This window comes from Polistes fuscatus, unplaced genomic scaffold (assembly GCF_010416935.1).
Source record: "Polistes fuscatus isolate 324 unplaced genomic scaffold, CU_Pfus_HIC Scaffold5, whole genome shotgun sequence".
Taxonomy (NCBI): domain Eukaryota; kingdom Metazoa; phylum Arthropoda; class Insecta; order Hymenoptera; family Vespidae; genus Polistes; species Polistes fuscatus.
In genome coordinates this window covers 12,248,458-12,273,869 of record NW_025113129.1, presented here as the reverse complement: position 1 = coordinate 12,273,869, position 25,412 = coordinate 12,248,458, and the positions used below count along the sequence as shown (strand labels likewise).

The 25,412-nt window shown below is 40.8% G+C and overlaps 2 protein-coding genes across 3 annotated transcripts in view; one reads left to right on the top strand and one right to left on the bottom strand.

The window, feature by feature from the left end:
• The window catches only part of LOC122522559 (autophagy-related protein 16-1), a 374,631-nt gene that overhangs the window by 159,438 nt on the left and 189,781 nt on the right, over positions 1-25,412 (bottom strand). The window lies entirely within an intron of this gene.
• LOC122522651 overlaps positions 2,253-25,412 on the top strand; it is a 58,202-nt gene continuing 35,042 nt past the window's right edge. Inside the window, exons 1-2 of the mRNA XM_043643884.1 lie at positions 2,253-2,652; positions 16,230-16,431. Coding sequence (XP_043499819.1) covers positions 2,253-2,652; positions 16,230-16,431 — 602 coding nt within the window. The remainder of the gene's footprint in view (positions 2,653-16,229; positions 16,432-25,412) is intronic.

Here is a 25,412-nt window from a genome sequence, read left to right as displayed (position 1 = left end):
ACTATCCTCGTCCATTGCCGAGGTCAAATCTATGAGAAAAGCATTAGAGTTCAGAGAACTCGAAACGCCCACGCATAAAATCGACACGAATATCTTTGCGGTGATCGCGGTGTTACAACAATGCGACAACGGTCAACGAAAATACCGTTCCTCGAATACACCTTCGATCCACGTAAGCGATAGCAAAAAGGCATCGAGCTAAAAGTTTTAAGGAACGAGAGAGAAAAAGAGAGAGAGAGAGAGAGACGGAGAAAATAAGGAAGAATAAAAGTGATAAGAGAGAAAATAAATAAATAAAAAAAAAAAAAAGGAAAAATACAAAAAAGCTCGCTGAGCAAAGTGATGAAAGAAACAACAAAAAATATGTGAGAGAAAAAGAGGTTTCGAGGTTGAGAGAGAGAGAGAGAGAGAGAGGTATAACCTTCTCATTAATGTTCCCGTTAGATAAAATTTAGTCCGATGATCGTGCCAAAGTGAGAGATACAAGGAAAAGGAAGGAGGAATTCGACAATGAGCGACGAGACACGCGTGTTTCGTGATCGACGAACGAACGAACGAACGTACGAGAGAGAGAGAGAGAGAGGGAGACGAGAGAAAGGGAAAAAAAAGAAGAAAAGAAGAACACAATGTTTTGAATGGTGTCGCGATCGAATTGTGCGTACCGTTCTGTCCTCCTTCGGTAGTGGCGGCTGAAATACTCGGGGCCCCTTCCGATACCCTCCCAAGAGTCTCGTCCGGACCCCCTCCGGGCCCCATCGGATCCCTCCGGAGGCCCCAATCCCCCTTCCCCCGTGACCGCGCGCGCGCGCAAGACTCGGCAGACGTCTTCGGTCCGCTCGAGGAGGAAGAGGAGCCCGAGCGAACACGGCCAGGTGTATCCGACACGCAGTGTGCCTAAGAGCCGCCAGCCGGTAGACATCGTTATATCCTCTCGCTCGCTTCTTGCTAGCTGCTAGTAGTAGTAGTAGCTCGTTCCTTCCTAACTCATTCGTAGTTAGGCTTCTTGTAAACCGGCAAAGAAGCCGCGACATCTCGCGGGGAAACAATATATATATACAGATATACATATATATATATATTTCCATTGAAAATCGTCGGGGCCCCGCGAGTCACCCGATTTCGAAGTGGTTGCTGCACACGCGTGCGTGATAAACAAATACTTCCGCCGTTCCTGGCTGCTGGTTGCTGCCAACTACGGTAGTCCTATTTCAGAATAAAATCTTCACCATTTTTCTATATATTTTCAACTTAACATCGTCTTCCGTCGTTGTTCGTTGCTGTTACTATTACTGCTATTACTATTTCCGTCGTTACTATCGCGCTTGAACTTTTGCAGTGTGCGCGTTTTACCGTTTCTCCATTGTGTGTAATCGCGCGAACGCCTGCGCGCACGTTCTCCTTCCAACGTGTCTCTACGACCTCCTCCTCTTCTTCTTCTTCTTATTCTTCCACATCTTCTTCTTATTCTTCTTCTTCTCGTGAGAAAACACTTCGTCGTGGAATTTAGTTTCCGCCTGTGAGACACGCCGATCGCGATCGCAGCTAGCCACGAAGTAGAAATATATACCTAAACACGCATACTTTTATACAAGTTTAAAGAATTTCGTGCGCTACTTCGGTAGGAAAAGGGAACGATCAACGTAGGTAAGATTTTTCCCTTTAATTCCTACCTTCATTCCTTTTTCCATAAGTTTGTCGTATAACCGTTTCGCGGGAAAAAAATAACACGAATCCGAAGAATAATAATAAAATAAAATTTGGTAACGTCGAATGTGCGTTTACGTCGATCGTTTTTAAAAGAACAGAGCTGACGAAAATGAAGTCGGTATATTCCTCGAAAGGCGTTCCCTTTGGTTGGAATGAGGTCGACGACGTTCACGCGATCGTCCTTAGCACGCACTCTCGGTGTACGCGCCGATGGCGGATGGACGTCGATTACGGCGCATAAACTCGCGGATCGAGTTCTCTCTCGACATGTTTTTCTGCGTCCTCTTCTTCTCGTTCAACTCGATTCGCGCGAGCGACTTCGACCTGCTTTAATTTTACGGAAAGACATGTTCTTTTTTCTCTCTCTTTAGATCTATCCGTCCATCCATCTAACAATCTATCTTATCTTCCGCACATACATTTAAAAGTAAACCAAACGTCGGATTAATGAAATTTTTCTTTTGTTTTATTCTTTCTTACAGATTACTCAATCGAGAGGATAAGAGAACATTTCCGAGGATAAGATTAATCAAATATCAATCAGGATGACTAATAGAAGACAGTGCTTTAATCGACAAGTGCTCGGTTTATTGCTCGTTCTACAAGCGAGCATTCGGTTCGGGCATGTGGTACACGTGGCCGAGGCAGTGGAAACCGCTCACGCAGCTGATCCACCGCCCCCGGCATCGGTACCCACTAGCGTCTCAGGCCCGGATTATACCGGACCGTCAGCCGGTGCGGACGAATGCGATCCGGAGATGGTCGGGTTCGAGTTGGTCACCGGCTACGTATACACCGCGCCCACGAACATGCTCGAGTCCATACCGGGAACGTTGATGCTCACCGACTGTCTCGAAACCTGTCAAGCGAACGATTCTTGCCAGGCGGTCAACTACGAGACCGGTCTTTGCGTCCTATTCAGCTCTAACGCCGACAGCAATCCAGGTAAGATTGAATCGTTATCGACCGGGAAACGCCGTTCGTCGGCGAACGAACCATGGGGACGGCCCCGTAACGGGTTAAAGGGACGTAGGAGGAGTCGTGGTAGGATAGAAGGGACAGGAGGGAAATTCTTCGGGTAACTAAAGAAACATCAACGATTCCAAAGAGGACTACTACTACTACTACTACTACTATTCGATTCTATTTCTTCCGCTACGAACTATTCTAGTAGTAGTAGTAGTAGTAGTAGTCTTCTTTTTAACTTTACGTTACGACGAGGACGACGAGAACGACGACGATATCTAGTTGTATGTATATATGCATCGCTACGAATATTCTACGAGCTTGTTTAAGTATTCCTACGTGGAATTGGAGAACGGATAAACCGTATTTCGGGATGTATAAGGTCATTTTACTTCGTAACGTTTAATGATTACTCGCGGTAAACGTAAATAGAAAAAGAAAAATTCTCGAATGTTATTACGATCATCTTAGAGCGATAATTTCATTTGAAAGGATCGTAAGGAAGTATATCTAACGTTTCTTAGTTATCCGATAATATTCAATTACTCTTTTCATTGAGAAATATCGCTCTGACCTCCTTTTTAATAAGTAAACTCAATTAACATCTCTCTTTACGCGAAATATATTTATTGATAATCAATGATAAGAATTTAATTTTTTTTTTCTTTATAAAAAGATTATCGTTCTACTTGTAGAAATCGTTATCGATAAAGATGAAATCACGGGAAGTAAATAAGCAAAGCGTGGACGGTGGTGGCGCGTAGGCGGTGAGAACGTTTTTAAACGGCTTTCATGACTCTTCTTTTTTCTTTTTTTTCTCTCTTTCTTTTTTTCCATTGAATGAGAATCAAGACGCTTAGCAATGCAAACGCAACGCGGAGACAGCGGTTCATGGTTCTAAGTGGAAAGAGACCGACGCGTGTCAGACATAGTCGCGCGTTCCGAGATACGCGAGAAGAATAATAACGACCGTCTTACGATATTTTACAGCGAGCGTTAGCTTATGTAAATAAGTCCGAGACTCTTACGAAAAATATCTCTCTGGTCGTAACTTTATCGTTACCATCGAATTCGATTTATGCTTTCACGGTCGACGAATTTTTGTCTTGTTAAAATACTATCAATCACCGTTATTCTATTCATTAGCTCATTATTATTTCATTATATGCGTTAATAATAATAATAAAACGTTTCAGAATACGGTATTACATCATATATATATATATTTGTCTTTTCTTAATTTATCGCTGCCAAAGAATTCGATTCGTTAACCTTCAAGAATGAAAAATATCAAAAATAATTCATTTATTATTATAATTAAATGATGAATATATTTCGTTTAAATGATATCGAATAATTATCGTCGTTTATTCTAAGAACAAACATTTAACATTTTATTAATGAAAACGTTGTATCTGATCGATAACGAAATCTAACGAGTTTTTTTATTTTTTTATTTTTTTTTGTTTTGCTTTCTATTCGTCACTCTATCTTTTTGATATCGAGTTCTTTGTTCTCATCGTCGAAATGTTCGAATATTTTTCAATGGAAAGTAAGAAGGAGGAGTAGTACTCGTTTATACTTACTTAATTTTTCGAGCAAACGTTTCTATCGATTTTATTACTTTCAAGGAAGAGAACGTTTACGTTACGATCCCTTTTTTACGAGAGAATAAAATTATAATCGAAGGTACGATTCTTTTTTCTTTTTATTTTTTTTTTTTTACAACAAACTAGCATGGATCTTGAATAAAATGTGATCGGAATTAGATTAAGAGTCCAAAGGGGATCGATGCAAATCTTTTTAACGCGACACTGATTCCAAGTTAATTCTTTTTATCCAATGAATATCGATCAGAAACAGCTCGGAATCTTGGTAATCGCTAATGCACTTCTCATCAGCAATATCCCCTCCGAATCGTTTTTTATAATTCTTCCCTCCATTCCATTACGACTACCCTTTTGCTTATGATAGCATATCTTTAATTTTTAATCTTGGCTATCATTTATTTAGGATAAGACTTTGCGTAAGGTTTACAGAAAAAAGATTAAATCTCGATAATATCCATTAAAATCAGGTAGAGAGAGAGTAGAGTGGTACGCAGATTTCCCGTTTCCGAGATTATACTACGGCATTCGTTAAAACGAAAGAGTAAAACGTTAATGCGCCTCGATGGTAGCAATAAATGTAGTGGTTTCGTGTACTCGACAATTCGTTAGCGTTAACGTTCCTGTTATCGACAACACGAATAATGCCCATCGCAGTGTGCTCAAAATAAAAGAATTTTGCTGAAGAGTAGAGAGTGAATATTCGCCGCCGCGTATCGTTTTGGTGAAACAACATTTGTGTTCTAGTTAAATGAATAAATAAAAAAAATAAAAAAAAGAAGAAGAAGAAGGGGAGAAAGAAAAAACAATTTGAGCTAACGCGTAAGGAACAAAAAACATTTGTAAAAAAAAATCGATGGCTTGCGTCGGGTTTAGTAAAGAGATTGTTAAACGAATCTATGGAGGAGACGGTGGTGGGGGGGGAGGTTTTAGGTGTCGGGGAAGGAGGCACTGACCCCGACCGATTGCATTCGTAATTTTTGTTATCAAACTTTTCTCTTTCGTACTTCTTTTGAAAACGAATTAAAAGTACAATCTGCATTGTCAGCTGCCAGCAACCACAGGTACTGGTTCCTCATGAATAATGAATACCGGTATAAGTGTAATAAGAGGCGTACTAATTGAATCTTCCGGGGTGTAATTAATATAAACTACGCCGGCCGTAGAGAAGCGCGCGGACTGCGAGCATTAATTAAACAACGAATGAGTTGCTACGTCTTCGTAAGAGAACGGTATTGTTTCATAGGAATCTTTGAAGCTGCCCGTTAGAGCCTTTTCAGACCATTATAATGGGTTATTGCGCAAATTAGCTTGGAAAATGAATCATTACCTTATAAGGTACAAGATCCAAGACGAAGATCAAAGACCGTCGTATTGGACTTTGAAGAAAGACGGTAGGATAGAATAATAGAATGAGGATTGTTGCACACGATAGATTTAAAAAGTTACGAACACGAGAGTTCTTATCGTCGAAGGTGTACCACCAACGTTCCACGGGTTCACACTTTCTTACCAGAGTTTCCCATTAATCCTATTTATTTTTCGTTGTTCTTTTTGTTTTTTTTTTTTTGGAGATTCTTTTATCGAAACTGCTTTCTTAACCTCCCCTCCCCCCTTTGCCAACGAACAGTAAGAATTTTTTCGTTTCGCCGAACGACAAAACAAAAATGCCGCAAGAACGTTCGAAATAATCGACGAGCCGTGGCATTCGTTTCATGTCGCGGCTTCTTCTTCTTTTTGCGTTCGCAGCAATCCGTAGTAGTAGGATACCACCATAGGCGGAACGAATCCCATCAGAGGACCCCATTCTTCATCCCAATTTCAACGTCGCCGAGATACTACGACACCATATTATATAAGTCGTGCTCCGTTGTTCGTGTTTCTATGGGGTAAAAAAAAAAAAGGATAGAAAAACTCGATATTTCCAAAGTTATCTTTCCCGTTCTATCGATCTTTCTCTCATAACGGATTCCTACTTTAATTTCTTCGTACTATCTTCCTCGATCGTGCGGATGAATTCTCTCTCTCTCTCTCTCTCTCTCTCTTGGAGGTACTTTTAACGATTCTCTAAAAGGATAACTATCCTACTGTATCGTATGTTCGATGAATCGTGTAATTAAAATCGTGTAATATATCTCGGTTGCGGTAATTAAATCACTTAAGACGAGACTTCCAACAGCGAGACTACCAACGTTCCATTTTACTCGGCGAAACAATTAGCTCGGAGAGACTCGGTTTCGATATTCAAGTAACGCCAATCGCGTGTAAGATCGTGTTTGCCCGTTAACGTGGCATAAAGGCACGATATATAACGTAGGAAAAGGAAGAAAGAAATAAGCGCGATATAAAGAGTGAGAAGATTGGTTGGTTGGTAGGCTGGTAGGTAAGTAAGTAGATAGTAGTAGTAGTAGTAGTAGTAGTAGATAGGAAAGAAAGAAAGAAAGGAAGAAGAAAAGGGAAGAGAATGATGCAAAAGGGATTGTACTTAGGGTTAACTTTTCTCAAGGATAGAGCGTGACTCGTAGCATCCGACCTACGGCCACGGCTGTGCGTGACAGCTTGACGTCTACAAAGTATCCTACCTCTTTTTCTACCTTTTACTTTTCTCCTCCCATCCATTTAGCCCCATCCCCAAGCTCGCACTCTTCGGATAAGGTACGATGAAAAGCGGACGATTTTAAGTTTAATTACGTTGGCTCGAAGAAACGGAAGACATAGTCCGCGTTTCCGTAGAAAAGAAGTTTACCGTCTATAGCGGAAACGGAAGACGACTACGACAACTACGACGAAGAATAAGAGGGTAAAAGCAAAAGATTAGATAGATAGATAGATAGATAGATAGAATAAAAAAAGAAAATTAACAAAAAATAGAGAGATAAAGAAACAGAAAAGAAGAAGAAAAATGGGAAGGAGAAAAAAAAAGAAACACGATTGAAGATCGGAGAGAATCGTGGCCGGTGTCCAGCGAGAACGAGACAAATCCGGTCACGCTTTGATGTCGTTCTGACAGGAGTTTCCTACACAACATCGATTCATGAATGGTTCTATCTCTCTCTTTCCTTTACTCGAGTCGTCGACACTGCCAAGATCACCGCTTCTTTATCCCAAAAAAAGGTTTTACCGCAAATCGAATTTTTTTTCTTAATAGCGAAACGAATAGAAATCCGCTCGCCATGTTGTTGTTGTTGTTGTTGCATCTTCACCGATGTACGTACGTGACGCGTTCTTTGACGTGCGACGACAATAACAACAACGGATGGATGAACGACGACGACGACGACGACGACGATGAGGAGGAAGACGAACAGGTACGAGGTGCCTCGTGATCGAAAAACTCTCATCCGTGCCCGTTACTCGATGAGATACGAACGTTTCAAAGTTGCAAAGAGAGAAAGAATTAGAAAGAGTTAGAGGATAGAGAGAAGGGGGAGGGGATAGGGGGAAGGAAGGAAGGGAAGAGAAAGAGAAAGAAGAAGAAGAAGAAGAAGGTGGAATGCAGAGATACGACGAGTACTCTTTCTACTACTCTAAGCTTTTCTTCGTAATGCGCTTTGCTTTGTCGTCGTAGTTACCGTCCACATTGAGACCGCGAAGAACCATTTGGCACACGAGGTGCCGGCGACGACCACTCTGGTAATTAGTTTCTGGACGATATAACCCGAGTCGAACGATAAAGGCCGAGATACGATTCTCGCCTGTGGTATCCGTTTACGAGACTAATCTCGATATATTATTATTATTATTATTATTATTATTATTATTATTATTATTATTAATCGTAATGGTATTAGTATTACAACTACCGTTACAAATTAGTAAGACAAATCCTGCATGTTATTATTCTCGAAAAACTGATTCTTTCCATTTGTCGAGATGAAACAAAAAAAGAATATAATAAGAAAACGAACGAACGAACGAACTAACATATATTTTTATTTTCAATAAAAGTAAACACGGGCGTGTATTTTCTATAGAATTATAATAAAGTAAAAGAGACACAGATCTACCGGATATTCGTTTTCTCTCGGAAAGTAACGGTGTCGAATCGAAAAAGTGCATCTACCGTGTTGGTGGTGGTGGTGGTGATGATGCTGCTAGGCGAACGGAAATTGATATGCGCTGGCGAGAGTGCTCTAGCGACTATGTACGCGGAGAAGAGCCATTTTCCACTTCTTACGAGCCCGCTTCTTCTACCGTTCGATCGTACTTTGTGATTTCGTATCCTCCTCATCCTCCTCATCCTCCTCCTCCTCATCCTTAGCCTTCTCCTTTTCCTTTTCCTTCTCACCGATGCGCATTTTCTCTTTCTCTCTCTCTCTTTCTCGTACAGCATCCAGCTCAATTTTTCTTCTCTTACATGGCGAACCGACAAAAGAGACAAAAGGTACCGTCCATCGTATATCGCCGTCTTAAGGTTCGCCCGCTTAGACGTATCTATGCGAAATGCCTAAGCCTCTAGACCCAAGTCATTTTTCACTCTTATCCAGCTTTTATTCGCGCAACCAACAGTGGCACTCGTCTTTCTCTCTCTCTCTCTCTCTCGTCTTTCTTTCTTTTTCTCATCTTATACGTACGTATAAACATATACGAGGAAACACACATATACGTTAGTAAAGTTATATCTACCCTGATCGTTTCGAAAGATTTTAGAAGAAAGAAAGAGAGAGGGGGAAGAGAAGGGAAAGAAAATCGTGACGATATCGGAATAAGAAAGTTTAGTTAAGATTATAAAAGATCGGGATAAGTAGCTGCCCAAAAAAATGGGAAGAGAAAAACGAAGAATAAGAAGAAGAAAATAAAACTAATCGCGAGTGTAGAAACTTTTCTTCTACTGTGTTTCTGATAAGAAAAAAAGAAAGAAAAAAAAAGGTAGACAAAATCAAATGACGATATGAAGAAGTTCAGCACAGCTACGTGTGTGTCCAACCGATTAGAATTTTGTCACGCGCATATATTCGGAGCATTATGAAATTTTGATGGAATTTGGAATGTACGGTCACGCGCGTTAAAGTCGTCTACGACGAAGGAGAAAGATTTGTCTTTGACCCAGTTTAAAGCAAACGTGTGTATTCGGAAGGTAGATAAACGGACTCGAAGGGAATGCGGTCGACAGCTGAAAGAATGAGACACGCGAAGGTGTTTAACGATTCACCGAGTCGTATTTGTCGTGGTCAACCGCTGCATTACGAGCAACGTCGCCATCATCTTCCTTCTCGTCGTCGTTGTCGTCGTATAACGGAGCCCGTCCGCATACCACCGACATGCGATCTTGCGATTCACAGTGGAGGACTATAAATGCCCCACGTCCATAACCCTCGGTATCAATGCATAATAACGATTACCATATAAAATACAAGAGTGAGTTACATTTAATCCCAGGGACACAGAAACGACGATATTCCATTTAATGAGAAAATCCTCATAGGTTTAGCTCATATAGTTTTCCTTGAAATGCGATTTCAACGTATCTGTCTGTTACTTCTCCAAAGGGAATCAATCGATTTATCGTAAGAGATGGACAGTTGAAACTGGCTCTCTTGTTATTTTTCCCTTTTTTCTGTTTTTTTTTTTTTTTTTTTTTTTTCATTCATAGAGAAGAATAATGAGGATGCAGAAAAGGATCGTCATGGGTACGAGGAGACCGTACGTATTCTCGGAAGTTCTCTTTCTCTCTCTCTCAGTCAGGGCGATCTATGAAATATTCATCGGGATGTACGTGGTGCGTGAATCGATTTGAGAAGGACGATTATAAGGGTTTATCGCGATTCTTAGAATGGTCCGTGTCCGGTAAAACTCACGTACGCGTAACCTCGCATAACTATAAATCGCTGATGATAAATCTAATCGATCAGAAAATATACAATTTCCGTATGAGAAAGTGGTGTCGCATTTGTGTCGATGGCATAACAATGTAAGGTAGAGAGAGAGAGAGAGAGAGAGGTCAGGATGAAAGATTTAAAGCTGAAATTTTCTCGGAGAAAGGATCGTAGTCGAATGGAAGACGACAACTTTGGCAAACGGTCGATGCATGGCGAGACGTTTTCACGGAGAGCAGCCATCGGTAAAACCGCGAAGCCGTGCCTCGGAGAACCTGGCAGACCGGTGTGACAAATTACACATAATTCACGAGTCAATTTCACACATGGCTGTCCCAGCAAGGAGAATAAGAGATGGGTAACGTGCGAAACCACCACAGTTAAGCGAGCCAATTCGAAAAACCTCTTCTTTCTCGTCGCGAACTACGAGTAAACAATCCAAGCAAGCTAACTAATACTATTCGCTAGCAGCATTCTTCGAGATGTCGAACGCGATATTCCTTTGCTCTTCATCATCGAGCTAAAAAACCAATACGAGATTACGTATTTTTCCTACCAAACTTTCCAAACATCCCGAAAAAAAAAAAAAAAAAAAAACACTCCGACACGCGTTCGAAAAATACACGAGCACGTTTGGGGAAAATTTATGAATGAAAAAAAAAAAGAAAGAAACAAAGATCGCGAGAGAGAGAGAGAGAAGATCGAACAAAAACGATGCCATCTCGAACAATAAAACGGAATCATCTTCAATCTCGCAAACGTGGATCATGAAAAACGGGAACGAACATAGATAATAATCTTTTCCCGATGTCTTCTATTCACTTAAACTCGAATTGTGCCATCCACGGTGAGCTCTAATACTCGAAGAAATCATGTTGGCTTGTCCTCTGAATGATCAACCGGGGCCTTATGTAGGTGAACCGTGTCTCTCTTTTTGTGTGTACACAGTCTGCCGGACGATGAGCATTGCGTGTTGGGTCGCAGGACTGTGCTTGAATACCGAAGGAGAAGAGACATAGTGAGTGAAAGAGAAAGAGAGAGAGAGAGAGAGGAAGAGAGAATACAGAGTATATACGGGCTGGATTCCAAATAGCCGTGGGAAGTACCGTGGGCCCGATGTCTCGGGAATACTAAATACTTCGTGCTCATTGCATACAAGTCTCTACGATTCGCATTAATACTGTCGCATGGATATTATATACACATACACATACACAGATGTAACGTTCCACCTTTGTCCACCGTTAATATCGTTCAAATGGCTCAATCTAAGAGCCAACAAATCTACATCGTGATTTCATCTGTAACACGGTTTCCTTTTCCTAAGATTATTTTTCTTTTTGTTGTTGTTGTTATCGCTGATAGAACAAAAACACCGGATTAGGAATATAATTTAAACCTAACAATGATGAATTCATTCGAAATCCTAAAGAAAATAGTCTACAGGCGTGAACATTATTTGCGAGATACGTTTAATACGTTAATACATATAAGGTAGCGATTTACACGATCGGCTAGAAAACCGAAGCGTTAAAACTCGGTCCGACTCGTTCACACGTTCGTTATGTATACTTGTGTGTGCGATGTCGTGGGGGGCAACCGAGGCGTGCACTCGCGTCTTCCGTATACGTTTACCTCGTGTCGTTAAACGAGAGGCCACGAATACTACGTTGGAAGTGGGAACAGGATAAGAAACAGAGAAAAAGAGAAGAAGAGACAGAGAGAGAGAGAGGAACAGAGTGCCGAGATCACTCGTGTTCACCGAAATTTATGGGGTTCGCTTGAACGGCACTGCTGCAGCTTGCCCGTTCGAATTTGCATAGAGTCGAGCGCTAATAGTTGGAGATAACCCGACTAGTTAGAGAGTAAAGGAGAGGTGAAGAAAGATAGAAAGAGAGAGGGAGAGAGAATCCGTGCGCACTTCCGCTGAAGAGAAGCAAGAGTATGAGAAAAGGAGGAGGAGAATGAGGAAGAGGAGGAGGAGAAGGAGGAGGGTAGAAGTATATGACGACGACAGCGACGTCTTCGTGGTCGTCCGTGGCACAGAACTTGCTATCTGTTACTACTACAGGACTATATAGGGTCCCTAGAGGGTGTTACCAGGGCAGGGCTGCTCTGCTTGTGGTTATTGGATTCTACCAAGGATCTCGCTTCCTTGTGTTATGTGATAACATATAGAGAAGCCAAGTGTTATTGTTCGTTGCATCCTTGAGGCGAGCCAATGTGCTTGCTTCCCTCCTCTCTTCGAATGCCATCTTAAAGCTGAAGAAAGCGAAAATAGAGCGGAAAAGATAGTAAAGACATAAAAGAGTATATTAAATATACGGTAGGAAAAGCAACTCGATATATAAGGATATTCAAGAACGTTTGAGAAACACTCGAAAAATAATACACGACATACGCCGTAGATAAAAGCACATCAAGGGATTTTTCTTTGCCTAGTACCATCGTAATATTTTATCTAAATCTTTTTTCTTTTTTTTCTTTTTTTTTAACTCTCTCTTTTTAAAAAAGAAATCGAAGTACCTACTCGTCTCGAAGTTTATTAAAGATACAAAATAACATAATGAAAGAGGAGGGTAGGTAATTTTACTTTGCCGTTGATGTTACCTGGATGTAACGAGCAGTTCCGCGTTCGACAGACGATGGATTTTTCTAAGAGCTACTCGAAACTTTAAATACCATCAGTAGTCAATAGGTTCGTGCATTTAAAAGAAAGAAAGAGAGGAGACGACGAGGCTAAGCAACCGTTAGTTCGACACCAGGCAGAGTAGCTTGCAACGAACGTTTCATAATTTAAATACGAATCACCTTAGACGGACCGAATAATCCTTGTTGAGTCGTCGCGTTCAAGAAGTAAAAGAAAGTTGCGTCACGTAGCATCATCGGTAGTCGAAGGGAACGTTGTCTCTCGCGTATCGATGATCACTCCCCGACTTCTTCCTTCTTCGTTCAACCATCGAGAGCGCGAGGAGGAAAGAGAGAGACGGAAAGAAAGAAAGAAAGAAAGAAAGAGAAGCAAGCAGGTGCGTAAAAGTCGTGTAGTCATGCTAGCAAGAAGCCTTTCAACGAATCCGAAGGAGTAAATGCCGAAGCAGCGTAGTCATGGTTAGAACCACGGCTTACCCGGCACTCGCCAAGAAATGCCCGGTAGTCATCGCCTTCGTCATACCTAACTACCTGCTCTCTCTCTCTCTCTCTCTTTCTCTCATTCTCGTCTATCTGTCTGTCTCTTTCTATCTATCTATCTATCTATCTATCTATCTATCTATCTATCTATCTATCTAACAATCTTCTTCTTCTTCTATTTCTTTCACGTTGTGTTCTAGCGACTACCGGCTACGATGATCGCTGCCGATCGAGTCGCATCTCGTCTCTGCGATCTACAATATAATTTTAACGCATCGAATGGTCTATCCCTTTTCCTCTCTTTTTCTATCTTTTGCAAGCCTTTTTTTCCTCTTTTTATTCGGACTCTTCCAGTCGAGCTCGCACGATGAAAAAAAAAATTGCACACGAGCCGTCGACCTATCTCTCTCTCTCTCTCTCTCTCTACTTCCCCATTCCCCTTTTCTCTCACTCACATCAGCCGTTATATTATTACGTAAATTCGTCAAGGGTTTCTCTTTTTTTTTTTATCTCGTATATCGAATCGTCTGTAGACCAATCGTCCACTTTTTCGATCAACGTAATATATGCAGTTTAGTCTTCGCGTAAAGCGTTTGAAGTAATTACGTTATTTTCGATCGTTCCTCTCTTTTTCGCGTTACGATTTGCGTGCTAGTTGACTATGTTCCGAAGGGAATCTACATAAACATCGTCGTCTTTCTTCCTTCCTTCCTTCCTTCCTTCCTTTCTTTCTTTTCTTTTCTTTTCTTTTTTCGTTTCCTCGTGTGCGTGTTCCTTCGTAAATTTGCCACGTTTGCACGTTACCGTTCTTTAACGTTTTTCGAACGTTCCCTTCTCATCCTCTTAGAACACGACTTGCTCTATGTTTCGTGTATTAAATTCGTGTCGTTGTTGTGCATGCACGCAAATTAGAGACATGCCATCACGTGAGAAAACAGAACGAGACAGTATTACGTGTCTCGGTTTAGAACTTACACGTTTTCATCTGATACGACTACTTTAACTTTGTTATTTATAGGTTTCTTTGCTTCTTTCCTTTCCTTTTTTGTTTGTAAAAAAAGAATGATCGATATATCGATAATGTAAGACCGTTTACAATGTAAATTAGTCAAGTTGCATGAAACTTTATGCATCCATTATTTTTATTATCTATTCCGTTTTCTCTCTTTCTCTCTTCCTCTTATTTTCTGTCTGTTATTTTACGTTATTAAAGCTCATAGGTATTTTCGTATTTCAACGATCAAATGATCAACGTTTAGAGCAAATTTTCGTTTAATTTCTAGGTGAACGCAGAAACCTGATATGCGACAAAAGTAACTTAATGAGCACGAAAGTTTTATCGAACTATTCTAATATTTACTTTTAATTCAATCGTATTAAATTATACTCGTATTTTCATGAAGAAAATATAGGATTAAAAATGTTGTAAAAACATATAAGAATTGGAATGACATATATTAGATTCTTGCATAGACCCATAAAACTGTATGTAGAGTTACCTTCATCGTGATATTCGAAGGTAGTACAACGTTTGAAAGTAAAATACGGAGAGACCTAGGGTATACTATGGTAAAACAAGTTGCCAGAGAAGATGCAAAGATTCGAAAGACAAGCGACCTTAAAACGTAGTACGAATAGATTCGATCCCCAAGAACGTATCACTGTCTTCCAGCACGTAGAACGTTCTCTGAGTGGTGCAAAAGGACCGATTGAAAATATTGGCATGAATTCAAAAGTGTGCTTCTTTTTCTACAGTTCACATGGTAAAATCGACTTATTCATGATATTAGTTTACCGGGCGAAATAGAATCGTGTATAAAGAAAGAAAGAAAGAAAGAAAGGGAATACAATATTTTTCCTATACGGAAAAATGTAGGAGGTATTTGCAAAGATCTTGTAGTAAAATAAAATAGAAAAAAAGAAAGAAAGAAAGAAAGAGGAGAGGAGATGAAAAAAAAGAAATTCTTTCCTCTTCTATTTCGAAAACTTTCACATCGTATAATAAACGAATGAACGCACGAATGCACGAGGAAATGGACTTTCGCGGAAAACGCATTTGCGGTAATAATTATGGATAACAGGTGTACGCGAAAAACACGATGCTCGCTGAGGTAAACCAATCTAGCCGGTTGGTTTCGTGGTCCATCTTTCGTCCGTTTACGTTTAACTGGTTTGAGATGGTAACATGTAAAATAGCGGAATTGATCGAGTCGATGATTACTCGCTGTGCGGAGGATCAAGGTCGCTGAGGGTATACGAAGAAGGAATGAAAAGGAAGGCGAAAAATTAAAGAGAGAGAGAGAGAGAAAGGCAAAACGATAGAAAGAGGCACGGGTACGATAATCGGTAAATTACATTTTATGCCTATCGAAATAAGCGTTTTACGCTTTCTAATTGGTTTCCACGAGAGTTCGCGAAGGATGAAAATTTGTAGATAATTTGCGTTCTCATCTATACGTATACACACACATATATATATATATATGTGTACCGCGTAGATCAAGCGTATACCCGGTTCTTCCGAGGGTATTACGAGAGAAGAACGAACATGATTCGTAGACTCGAGTAGTTCGTATCAAGAGAGAACGAAGAGAAGAGAAAGTCGCATAATTCTATCGGATCCTTCGATAAAATCCCCGTAGGTCGGATACGAAATACTTAGTATCCAAGCGGCGCCTTCATTATCTCGTAATACCAGCGCATTATAACAGTAAGTGCTACCTGTCTTGCGCGCCTAAGTCCCCAGGAAGCGAGGCATTGATTACGGTAATGCGAACTACCCCGAGTACGCGCGTATATAACAAGTAACGTCTCTTCCTACAATTTGGCGTCGCGAAATAACTTCTAAAAGAGCGACAGGACGACGACTCCTGCCGGAAGTAAAAGATTCAAACGGTCCTTTACATCCTTTGGATCCTTCGTTCATTCTCTCTCTCTCTCTCTCGGTTTCTCTTCAACTCGGCCTTTTTCTTTTTCTAATCGTGACCCCGTCATTCTGTTTCAGGTGCTCTCTCGCAATCGCAATTTCCAGTGTTCACGATCTACGCTCAGAAGAGTTGTCTCGCTGTGAAACCGTGCGAACGCGCTTGGTGCATCGACAGAGTACAGGGCCATCGTCTTCAGGGTCACGCGCGCAGGACCATGAACGCGTCCTCGCGACAACATTGTCTGGAACTCTGCCTAGGCGAAAGGGACTTCCTCTGTCGGTGAGTAAAAGAAGAACCGTTTTTCTATTCGACTATCAACCAAACCGATCTTTCTCTCTCGTTTCCCGTCGATCTTTTCTTTACCATTCGCGATATAAAGGACGAGGACGAGCACGAGGAGAAGAGAACCAACGCTTAGATGATGCACACGGTCCAACGCCTATTTTCAGTTATCGGATTCCTTGGCCGAGGGTACAAAAGAACGATCTTACGTCACGGTTCTACGATTTCGGGTTATATGGTGGAACTTTTATTTTTTTTTTCTCTTTCTATACGATAACGATACTGTCCACTTTTTAGCAACGAATAATAGTACTTTGATTCTTAAACCAAACCAAATTTAATTTCGTCGATTTTTACAAAAGAAAATAAGAAACAGGTAGGGTACTTGATTTTGTTAATTCATGTTAACAGACTTTGATAAGGTTGTAATTTTAAAGATAACTATACCAGGGACTATACAGCTATAGCATAGCCGATTTTATTTGAAGTAGCGTTTAACAGCGCGTAACCAGACGCAATAACGTCTATCAGGATTTTCTTATTAGTCTCGGCGCGAGTTAGCAGGCGGCGGCGTACGCTTCTCACTGATAGATAAAGACAGAAAAGGGGCGCTCGCTCGTTCGTTCGTTCCTACGTTCCTTCGTTCGTTCCTACGTTCGTTCGTTCGTTCGCTCGCCGTTTATGCGATTACATCTCTCAACGGCAGTTGGTGAGCGTAATTACGCAAGGCGTAGGTAGGATGATGCGGTTCTTTCATAGTAAGGACGAGCCACGCGCGCGCACCTTTCTAAGAGGGGTGGTAAATGTTTTTAAGCACTTATGCGAACGGTGCCGCCTCGGCTTTACTTACTTTACGACGTCGATCGCATCGCGGCCGATTTAATTGCTCTCTTTCATAAACTTCACCGACCGACCAACCGACCGACCGACTCTACGAACGAACGAACGAACGAACGTACGACCATAATCGCCTCGCATGCGGTACATCTATTATATTTATTTCCCTTTTCCCTTTTTTTTTTCTTTCCTCTTTTTCCCTTTTTCATTTGCAGTGCGAAAATCATTTACGACGATGAAAGGTGCTGAAGTAAAACCACGAGAAAAGGAAATGCACGATTACAACAACTAACGTTTCAATGAATTAACTTTACACGTAAAATGATCGATCGTTTTCGATTACTTCGATACGCGTATTCGAAATGTTATAGTATACGTAGTCTCTGATGTATGAGGTGTGAGCAAAACGAGTGATGTTCGATCGTATCATTTACTTATGATTTTTTCTCAAAGAGAGAGACAACTCATTCGCGCGGGAAAATAGGAATATTTTCGTTCGTTCGGTACACGTCCCTCCCAGTCCGACATTTTTGTTTCCTTTGACACGTGATACGAAAGAATTTCTCTCCCGGTCGCGTTCCGACGTTTCACTCTTTTACCTCTTCCGCGCTGCTTGCTTCCTCAAAGCTAAATCCACCACCGACGATACAAAGAAAGCAAAAGGGACCGACTATTTTTATTGTCTTTTTATTTTCATTCGTTTTTTTCCCCACCTCGGTCGTTCATTGTTGTCGAGCATGAAATATTTCAAGCACGTGTTCCATTTACCAACTAGTAGAAAACTATGGACATCTCGTTCTTTATCACGAGGCATAGTTTCGCCGCTTGATCATTTTCTTCATCTTTATTACCTCCCGACTTATTTCACCTAAGATTCTATTTTTTCATAACAGAAAACGTCTAAGAAAAGTCTTCTCTCGAATAATTTCATTTGTCGAAAGAAGAAATGAACTTCGTCGGGGGTGGGTTGCGCGAAATGGTAGGTACCACGAATCATTCTCTTTATTGGAAATTCGTGTCAAACGAAATTCCGAGGAATACGAGAATAAATCGGCGTGCGTCGAAAATACGTTTGACGGAGTACGACGACGACGACGACACGTAATTTATTCTCTGCAAAGCCATTAGCGGCACGAATAGAAAGACGATGAAGAAGAAAGAAGAAAGAAGAAGGAAGAAGAAGAAGATGCATTCGATGCTCTTTTCATTGCGCAAGCACGCGGAAGAGGACGCCGAGTAGCATCGCGTCTTCCGATTTCGATGGAGTTCGTGTTTGCGCGGTATCACGCCGACGCGTCAAACTCTCTTTCTCTCTCTCTCTCTCGAATGCACGTGCACACCTTGAAAGCCTTCCAAAGCATAAGGTCTCTCTGAAAACGAATCTCGCTGCTGTACGTTGACTCTGACCCTAAGCTGGAAAGGGTCGAGAGGTTCCTTACCCACGCGCAGAACCATCTAGGAACTACCATATTTATACGTCTCGATCGCGACAAGAACGAAACTAACATGATCGAGAAAAACCAACAACAACTTCCCTATATCTTTTTTCGAACGATTCCTCGAACGTCCAATTTGAAAGAGAAAAAACGGAAGAGAAGAGAAAATTTTCATCGAGTATCTTACGAATAATAATTTTCCTATTAGAAAAGATAATAATAATTTAATTGATTTTTTATCTTGTCCAGAAATGAAAATATTAAAATAGGTATATCACAGGAAATTTGGACGGGTTATAAATTCTTCTTAAACGTTATTTTTGAATTAGCTAGTTATTGGGACTTGATAATAATAAGAATAAGTAAATGGTAACTTTGAGGTTAGAAAAAAAAGAAACGAAGTACTCTTTAAACAACGAGAGAGAGAGAGAAAAAGGGAGGAAGAAGCTCGTTAATTTAACCCGTGGACTTTAGGCATGCGACCCGAGAAGGTCTTCCATGCTCTAGTTGCGAATAATCAACGGGGAAGTAGTTGCCACGATGATATTACGCAAGAATAATACGTATGAACGTTGCACAGCTCCTTCTTTGCTCCGCGTTGCTCGTTCTGTCGACCGAATCAAAAGGAAAGGAAAGAAATCCCGGTGAAGAGGCGTACCAGTAATACGGCAAAACCGTATTCAAACTTTTCATGGGAATGATTTTTTTCCTAAGAACACGTTACACTTACAAGTATCAAGATTACGGTGATCTTTAGATTAAATTAACAATGACTTTGGTTCTTCTTCGATGTTAACCCAAAAGAATATTATAAATCATTCCAATTCTCCAACCCCCTCCCCCAGCTATCTTTCTATCTTGCTTAGTTTAATCTTCGCGTAAAATTAAAATAATAAATAGATAAATGAATGAAATTCAATAGGATTTATCTTAGAACTCATTCATTTATTAGAAACGAATACTGTGTGTTGTGTGTGTGTGTGAAGGAGGTCGCGTTCGATGCATCGGGTCGACGAACGTGAAGGTATACGGAAGGAGAAGAAGAAGAAGAAGAATAAGGGGGATAAGAGAAAGAAAAAAGAAAGAAAGAGAGAAAGAGAGAAAGGTGAGAGAAGGAAGAACAAATGCGCTTACGATCGTCTGGTCGAAACGATCGATCAAATAGCGAATACTCTTCTCTGTTGTATGCTTCGTTCGAACAGAACCAAGCCTTCTAACTCTTGCCATCTCTTTTACTTTTACTCCTCCAGCTCCACCTCCTCCATCTTTTCCATCTTACATCTACTACGAGCTCGGAATGAAACGAAGAGAAAGAGATACGTTATTATCCGGGACGCGCGGCACCCTATCGAACTTCCTTGTTAACGGGTAATGAGTTTATTGTTTAAGAATCACGCGGAGGTTACAACACGTGCTGCAATCAATTACAATAATGTAATGTAATCGTCGCAAGGTCCCGCGCGGCATTTATACTTCGAGTATAATAAGGTTTCTTCTCTCTAATGAGAAGGTTGTTTATAGTACGAAAAGTTCAACACCGTTTGCGTTACTTTTGCCGCCATTGTAAGGTTGTAGAAGTGGTACTACAAGACACATTCACGAACGTATTTCTTATAGAAAACGATGAGAGAATAAGATAGAAGAAATTTTGCCGTTTCTAGAAACACGTACTGGATTTCGATTGGTTATTTCGTATTTTTGCACAAGCCCATGGTGCACGTTGTATTCGTTCTATATGCCTCTAATACTGAGATCTAAGGGAAAGAATTTGAGAATCTAAGTGTTGTTCTTAAGAAAATAAACGTATAAACACACCCGGAGTTCTGATGCTGAGAAAATTCGACCGTAGTATAAAAGAAAGAAAGGAAAAAAAGAAATGGGTGTGGAGAGAGAAAAGAGAAAAGTTAAAAAAAAAATAAAGAGGAAAAAAGGGAAGAGGAGGAGGAAGAGGAGGAGGAGGAGGTGCAGAGATGAAAATTGAGGTGCAGAGAAATGAAGTCGAGAAGTTCGATGAGTTTTGAGAAAATGCCAGAAGAAAGGAAGGAAGGAAGGAAGGAAGGAACGAGGATAGAAAGAAAGAATTGGACCCGATGGAATATTAAAATAAGTTCGATCGTTCGGTCGCATTGTGAAATGCTAATGAACCTTCTGTTTTGAGTCGTAGTTTAAATAAAGCCTTAAGAATCAATAGCCAGGATGGTACATATATTAAACTGCTGGTGGAAAATTTCTCGAGAAGCGTATCGAGAGAAATACACGATTTACCTTAAGGTAAAGTTTCTTAAATGCAGCATCGACGTAAAATTCTTTTTGTCGTTGAATTCATCGAGTCGTACGAAATCCTTCTCTCCCTCTCTCTCTCTCTCTTTCTTTCTCTTTTTTTTCATTCGTACTCCACTCGACATTTTAATTTGCCCGTCTTCTTTCTCCCACTCTCGCAAACATAATGCATACACGCATAAGGGTGCATCCTCGAAACGCGAATACTTCGACCATTAATACGGTCCCAACTACGATACTTCTTTTGTACCCATTGCAATCGAGTTCCTTGGAACACATTGCGCCAACAAATGAAAGTCGCTTGCCAAGCGCAAAAGTCGAAGAAGCCTCGGAACAAGCACTTACGTACCATGACTAGGGAAAAGTGACGTTGGGAAGCTGCGACTGCGACGTTTGCGAACTTGCGGCCGGACACGTTCAAGAAAAAATAAAATCAAATAAAATCAAATAAAAGAAAATAAAAGAAAAAAAGAAAAGAGAAAAGAATCAACGATTTCAGAAGGAACGATGTGAAGAGTGCTAGACGTTGAAGGAAGAAGCAAAGTACCTTGGGGAGGACTTTTATTCGAATTGCTTTAACGTCGTCGCGTTTCTGCGTCTCGTCGCAAGGTGGAAAAATCTTCGCTAAATAATGATTCGGAAGGTGGGCTTGAATATAATTGGACTCATTTCAATTGTACGTACATGCGTATTCGGCCGAACTGCATATGGTGAAATCAAAAAAGGAGAGAATTATATATATACATATATATGTATGTATGTATATAACGAATTGCAATGCTCTTGACAAAACAACGTTTTTGTCAGAGGCCGGCCAGGTAGTGCTCGAAAATTCACGCTACGTCGCTTTACGAGAACAAACGAGTTTATCGTGCTCGCAACGTCACCGACAAGAGTTACATGCAGCGATGCTCTCAAAAATTTATATCATCTATCGCATTTCTCTCGAATCCCCGAATGGTTGAGTCGTTACGTTGTCACGTTTAAAATAGGATCGTCAACACGAAATTTTATGACGAATATAATTAAATTATGTAGAAGAAGACGCGCAGGGTGGTGGTGGTGGTGGTGGGGGGCTGTTTGGGTCGGATAAACGTATGAGAGTTTATTTATAATAGAAGAGAAAAGCTTTCTCTTCGTCTGATCAATAAATAACGACAAAAGCGAGCCCTATCGTATTAATCTTCCTTTCGATTCGAAGTTAAAACATGGTACTCGTACGTCGTATTTCTCTTTCTCGCTTTCTACGAGAGAGAAACAAATGGGGTTACACGTCTTTCGGCTCTCTCAACGTACACTTACCATTAGGATCGTTGCCCATAAGTGCGACACATCCAATTATAAGTGCGAAATTCATTGTACGTGGGAGGTAACTCGAGCGCTTTCGTACACGATGTCATCGTACACTCTCTCTCTCTCTCTCTCTCTCTATCTCTCTTTCACTTCTAGCTTTTCGTTTGCACTGGCGCGTTCTTGAACGTGTGCCAAGTTGGCCGAGGAAACCCCCCCGTAGGTTAGAGAGTATACCTATGGAGTGAAACAACTCGAGGGCGCCAATGATCTCGGTGTTGAAAAGTTCGTCTCCTCGAGAAATCCCTGATGGCTAGTTTCGTTATCATCAACGATATCAACAGTACAATGTAAAGACTCGTGAAAAGAATAAAGGAAAAACATGAGAAAGATAATATGAAAGAGGTTTAAAATGTTTAACACACGTACACAATATGAACAGTTATATCGTTCTATAGTTGCTTCTCTCAACGTTTAATTCTCTAATTATCTTCTACTCTCGTGGAACACGATATGAATATGGGAATGGGGCGTTTAAACGGAAAGAAAAGAAGATGAGAGAGAACGAACGAACGAACGAACGAACGAATTGTTCTGTAGGGTCTGCTAAAAGTGGTCTTAACGATCTCGATAATTCGATGGGAATGACTTTAAACGGATGAGAGTTCAGGGCAGCATTTTATCGGCAACAGAGCCAGCATCAACCCTCGTTTTCCCGTTCTCGTATCATCAGCCGGGGGTATAATCCTATTTATTCAAAAAGGGTAGAACTGCATATACGGGTCATAGGATAGTGAAGCACGCTCGTCGTGAGACCACTTTACGTATTATGGTCTGTAATTTCCAAGCGTGTTGCATCTAGTGTGTCGGCGTTTGTATCGTAATGTAGCGCAACGAACTAACGACTAACACAAACCATTGGCGGTTTTCCGCGCGTGGGTGTATCGGTCAATCGTCGTCACTCGCGTCGGAAGTTTCTTTCGTTGTTAAATTTTCGAGTATTCTTTTTTTTTTTTATATTAGTTTCCCCCCCAAAAAAGAAGTGTATCGGAAAAGAGAAAAAACTATTCGATCTAGTGTCTCTTATTTCTCTGGGGTTTTTTTTCTCTCTCTCTCTCTCTCTCTCTATTCGGTAACGTACGATCGATGTGAATCGAACAGACAGACAACCGTGAAAACTAAACGATGAGTTCGGATTCGCTTTACTACTCTCTCGATAGAAACTTCCGGTCTGAAAGGCTCGCGCGAAATCACCAACGCGGATGATTTAACCAAAGGATGATCGGCGGTGTATTTGCAACAACGAGGCGTTTCGAATTCGAGAATGGATCCGAAGGCGGATGTGATGGTGGGGACCGCCCAGAAATATCACGGTGGTCTCGTAACGAGTAATAATTATCTCTGGCAGGTGGGCTGCCAACGTCGATCGTAATCCCCCACGTGCGGATTTCACTTAAGGAGAAGCGCGGCAGTATGATAAGCTAAGTTAAAAGAAAGAAAGGAAAACAACAACAACAGCAGAACAAAAAATATAAACACCATAAGTATCGAGAGAATCTTAGGAACGTTCAAATTCGAATCTCCTTAAAGGGTCGAAGAAACTCGACACGTTAATTGTACGATCTTCGTAAAGAACGATGAACGAATGGTTAAAGAACCCGAACGACGGGGGTGGGGGTAGAGGGAAGAACCGAACGATTACAAAGCAAACGAGCTGTCTAGCGAACGTAATGAGAAGAGAATTACTCGACAGGACGGGACGGGGGGGCGTGTGCGTGAAAAACCGATCGATTCTGGGCGGTGCTTCTAATAGCAGCAACGACGGCACCAGGCATCGCAATCAACTTTTCGAAAGAAACGACGAAGGAAAAGAAAGAAAATGGACACAGGTGAAGCTTGGTAATAAAAGAAAAAGAAAAAAAAAAAAAAAGAAAACCCGTTCGACTTTTTTCCAAAGGACTTCGTTAGCGATAAGGCGAAACTTTAGGTTTTTCTTTTTTTCTTCTTCTTCTTCTTCTTCTTTTTTCCCCCTTCCATTCCTTTTAAAACTTCATTCGAGATCGAATATGAATGGGGAGAGAAAAATTGGAGAAAATAAAGAAAGAAAAAATATAATACGCGAGAATGTGAAAAATACGTCGCACCGTAAATAAAGATCTTCTATCTTATTTTCACGATGAGAAAGAAAACTTGGAGTATCCCGGATAGCGAATTAAAGAATAAGAAGAAGAAGAAGAAGAAGGATGGTTCATTCGAAGGGACAAAAGGGACGTGGCGAATAAAAACTATAACGGAGGAAGTGGTAATAAGAAATGCGAATAGGTTGTTCGTATAGCTGACTTAGTAACTAGTGGTTCGGTAAACCTGAAAAGGTTTTAAACGTCGGTAAGTACAAAGCGATCAATCATTCGGTAAACTTCATTAATCCCAGCAATAACTTTCCCTTATCCTACGACTATAATAACGAGCTGGTTAATGCTAATGCGATGGTTATGAAACTGATCTACATCCTGTATGATAGTGTAAAAGAGAAAGGTCAGAGAGAATTTGGTAACGGAAAGTCAAAAATTCAAATAGGTTGATGAAACTAAAAACAAAAAGAGGGAGAGTGAGAGAGAGCGAGAGAGAGAGAGATAAAGGGTTTGGGAAGGTCGCAATGATAAAGTTTAGAAATGAGGAAAGCTGCGGTTGTGGTTGTACCTTGCAACAGCGTTAGTAGAAAAGTTTGCGAAACGCATGATGAACGGCCTCGTCGTTGATAAGCGTCATCGATATACGTCGGACTTAATAACTTTGCGGTAGTAGTACGCGAATTAACCATAAACGAAGACTTTGGTCATTAGCCGACCACCATTACCGGCACCTACACTTACGCTAAAGCACATCGATTTACGCGAAATCGCAACTTCCGAACGTTCGTTCTCCTTACCTCTAAGGATAATTACAGTGACACGATGTCGTATTAAATGATCCTTCTTTTTCTTTTTCTCTTCTAATTTACTTTATTATTAGATCTATAAAATGTTGTAGATAGACACGGATAGATAGGAGATGGGATATTACGAAGAAATTAATACGGATACACTTGAAGACATAGAATGTTTAACAAGGTGTATACACTTATACGATGTTTCA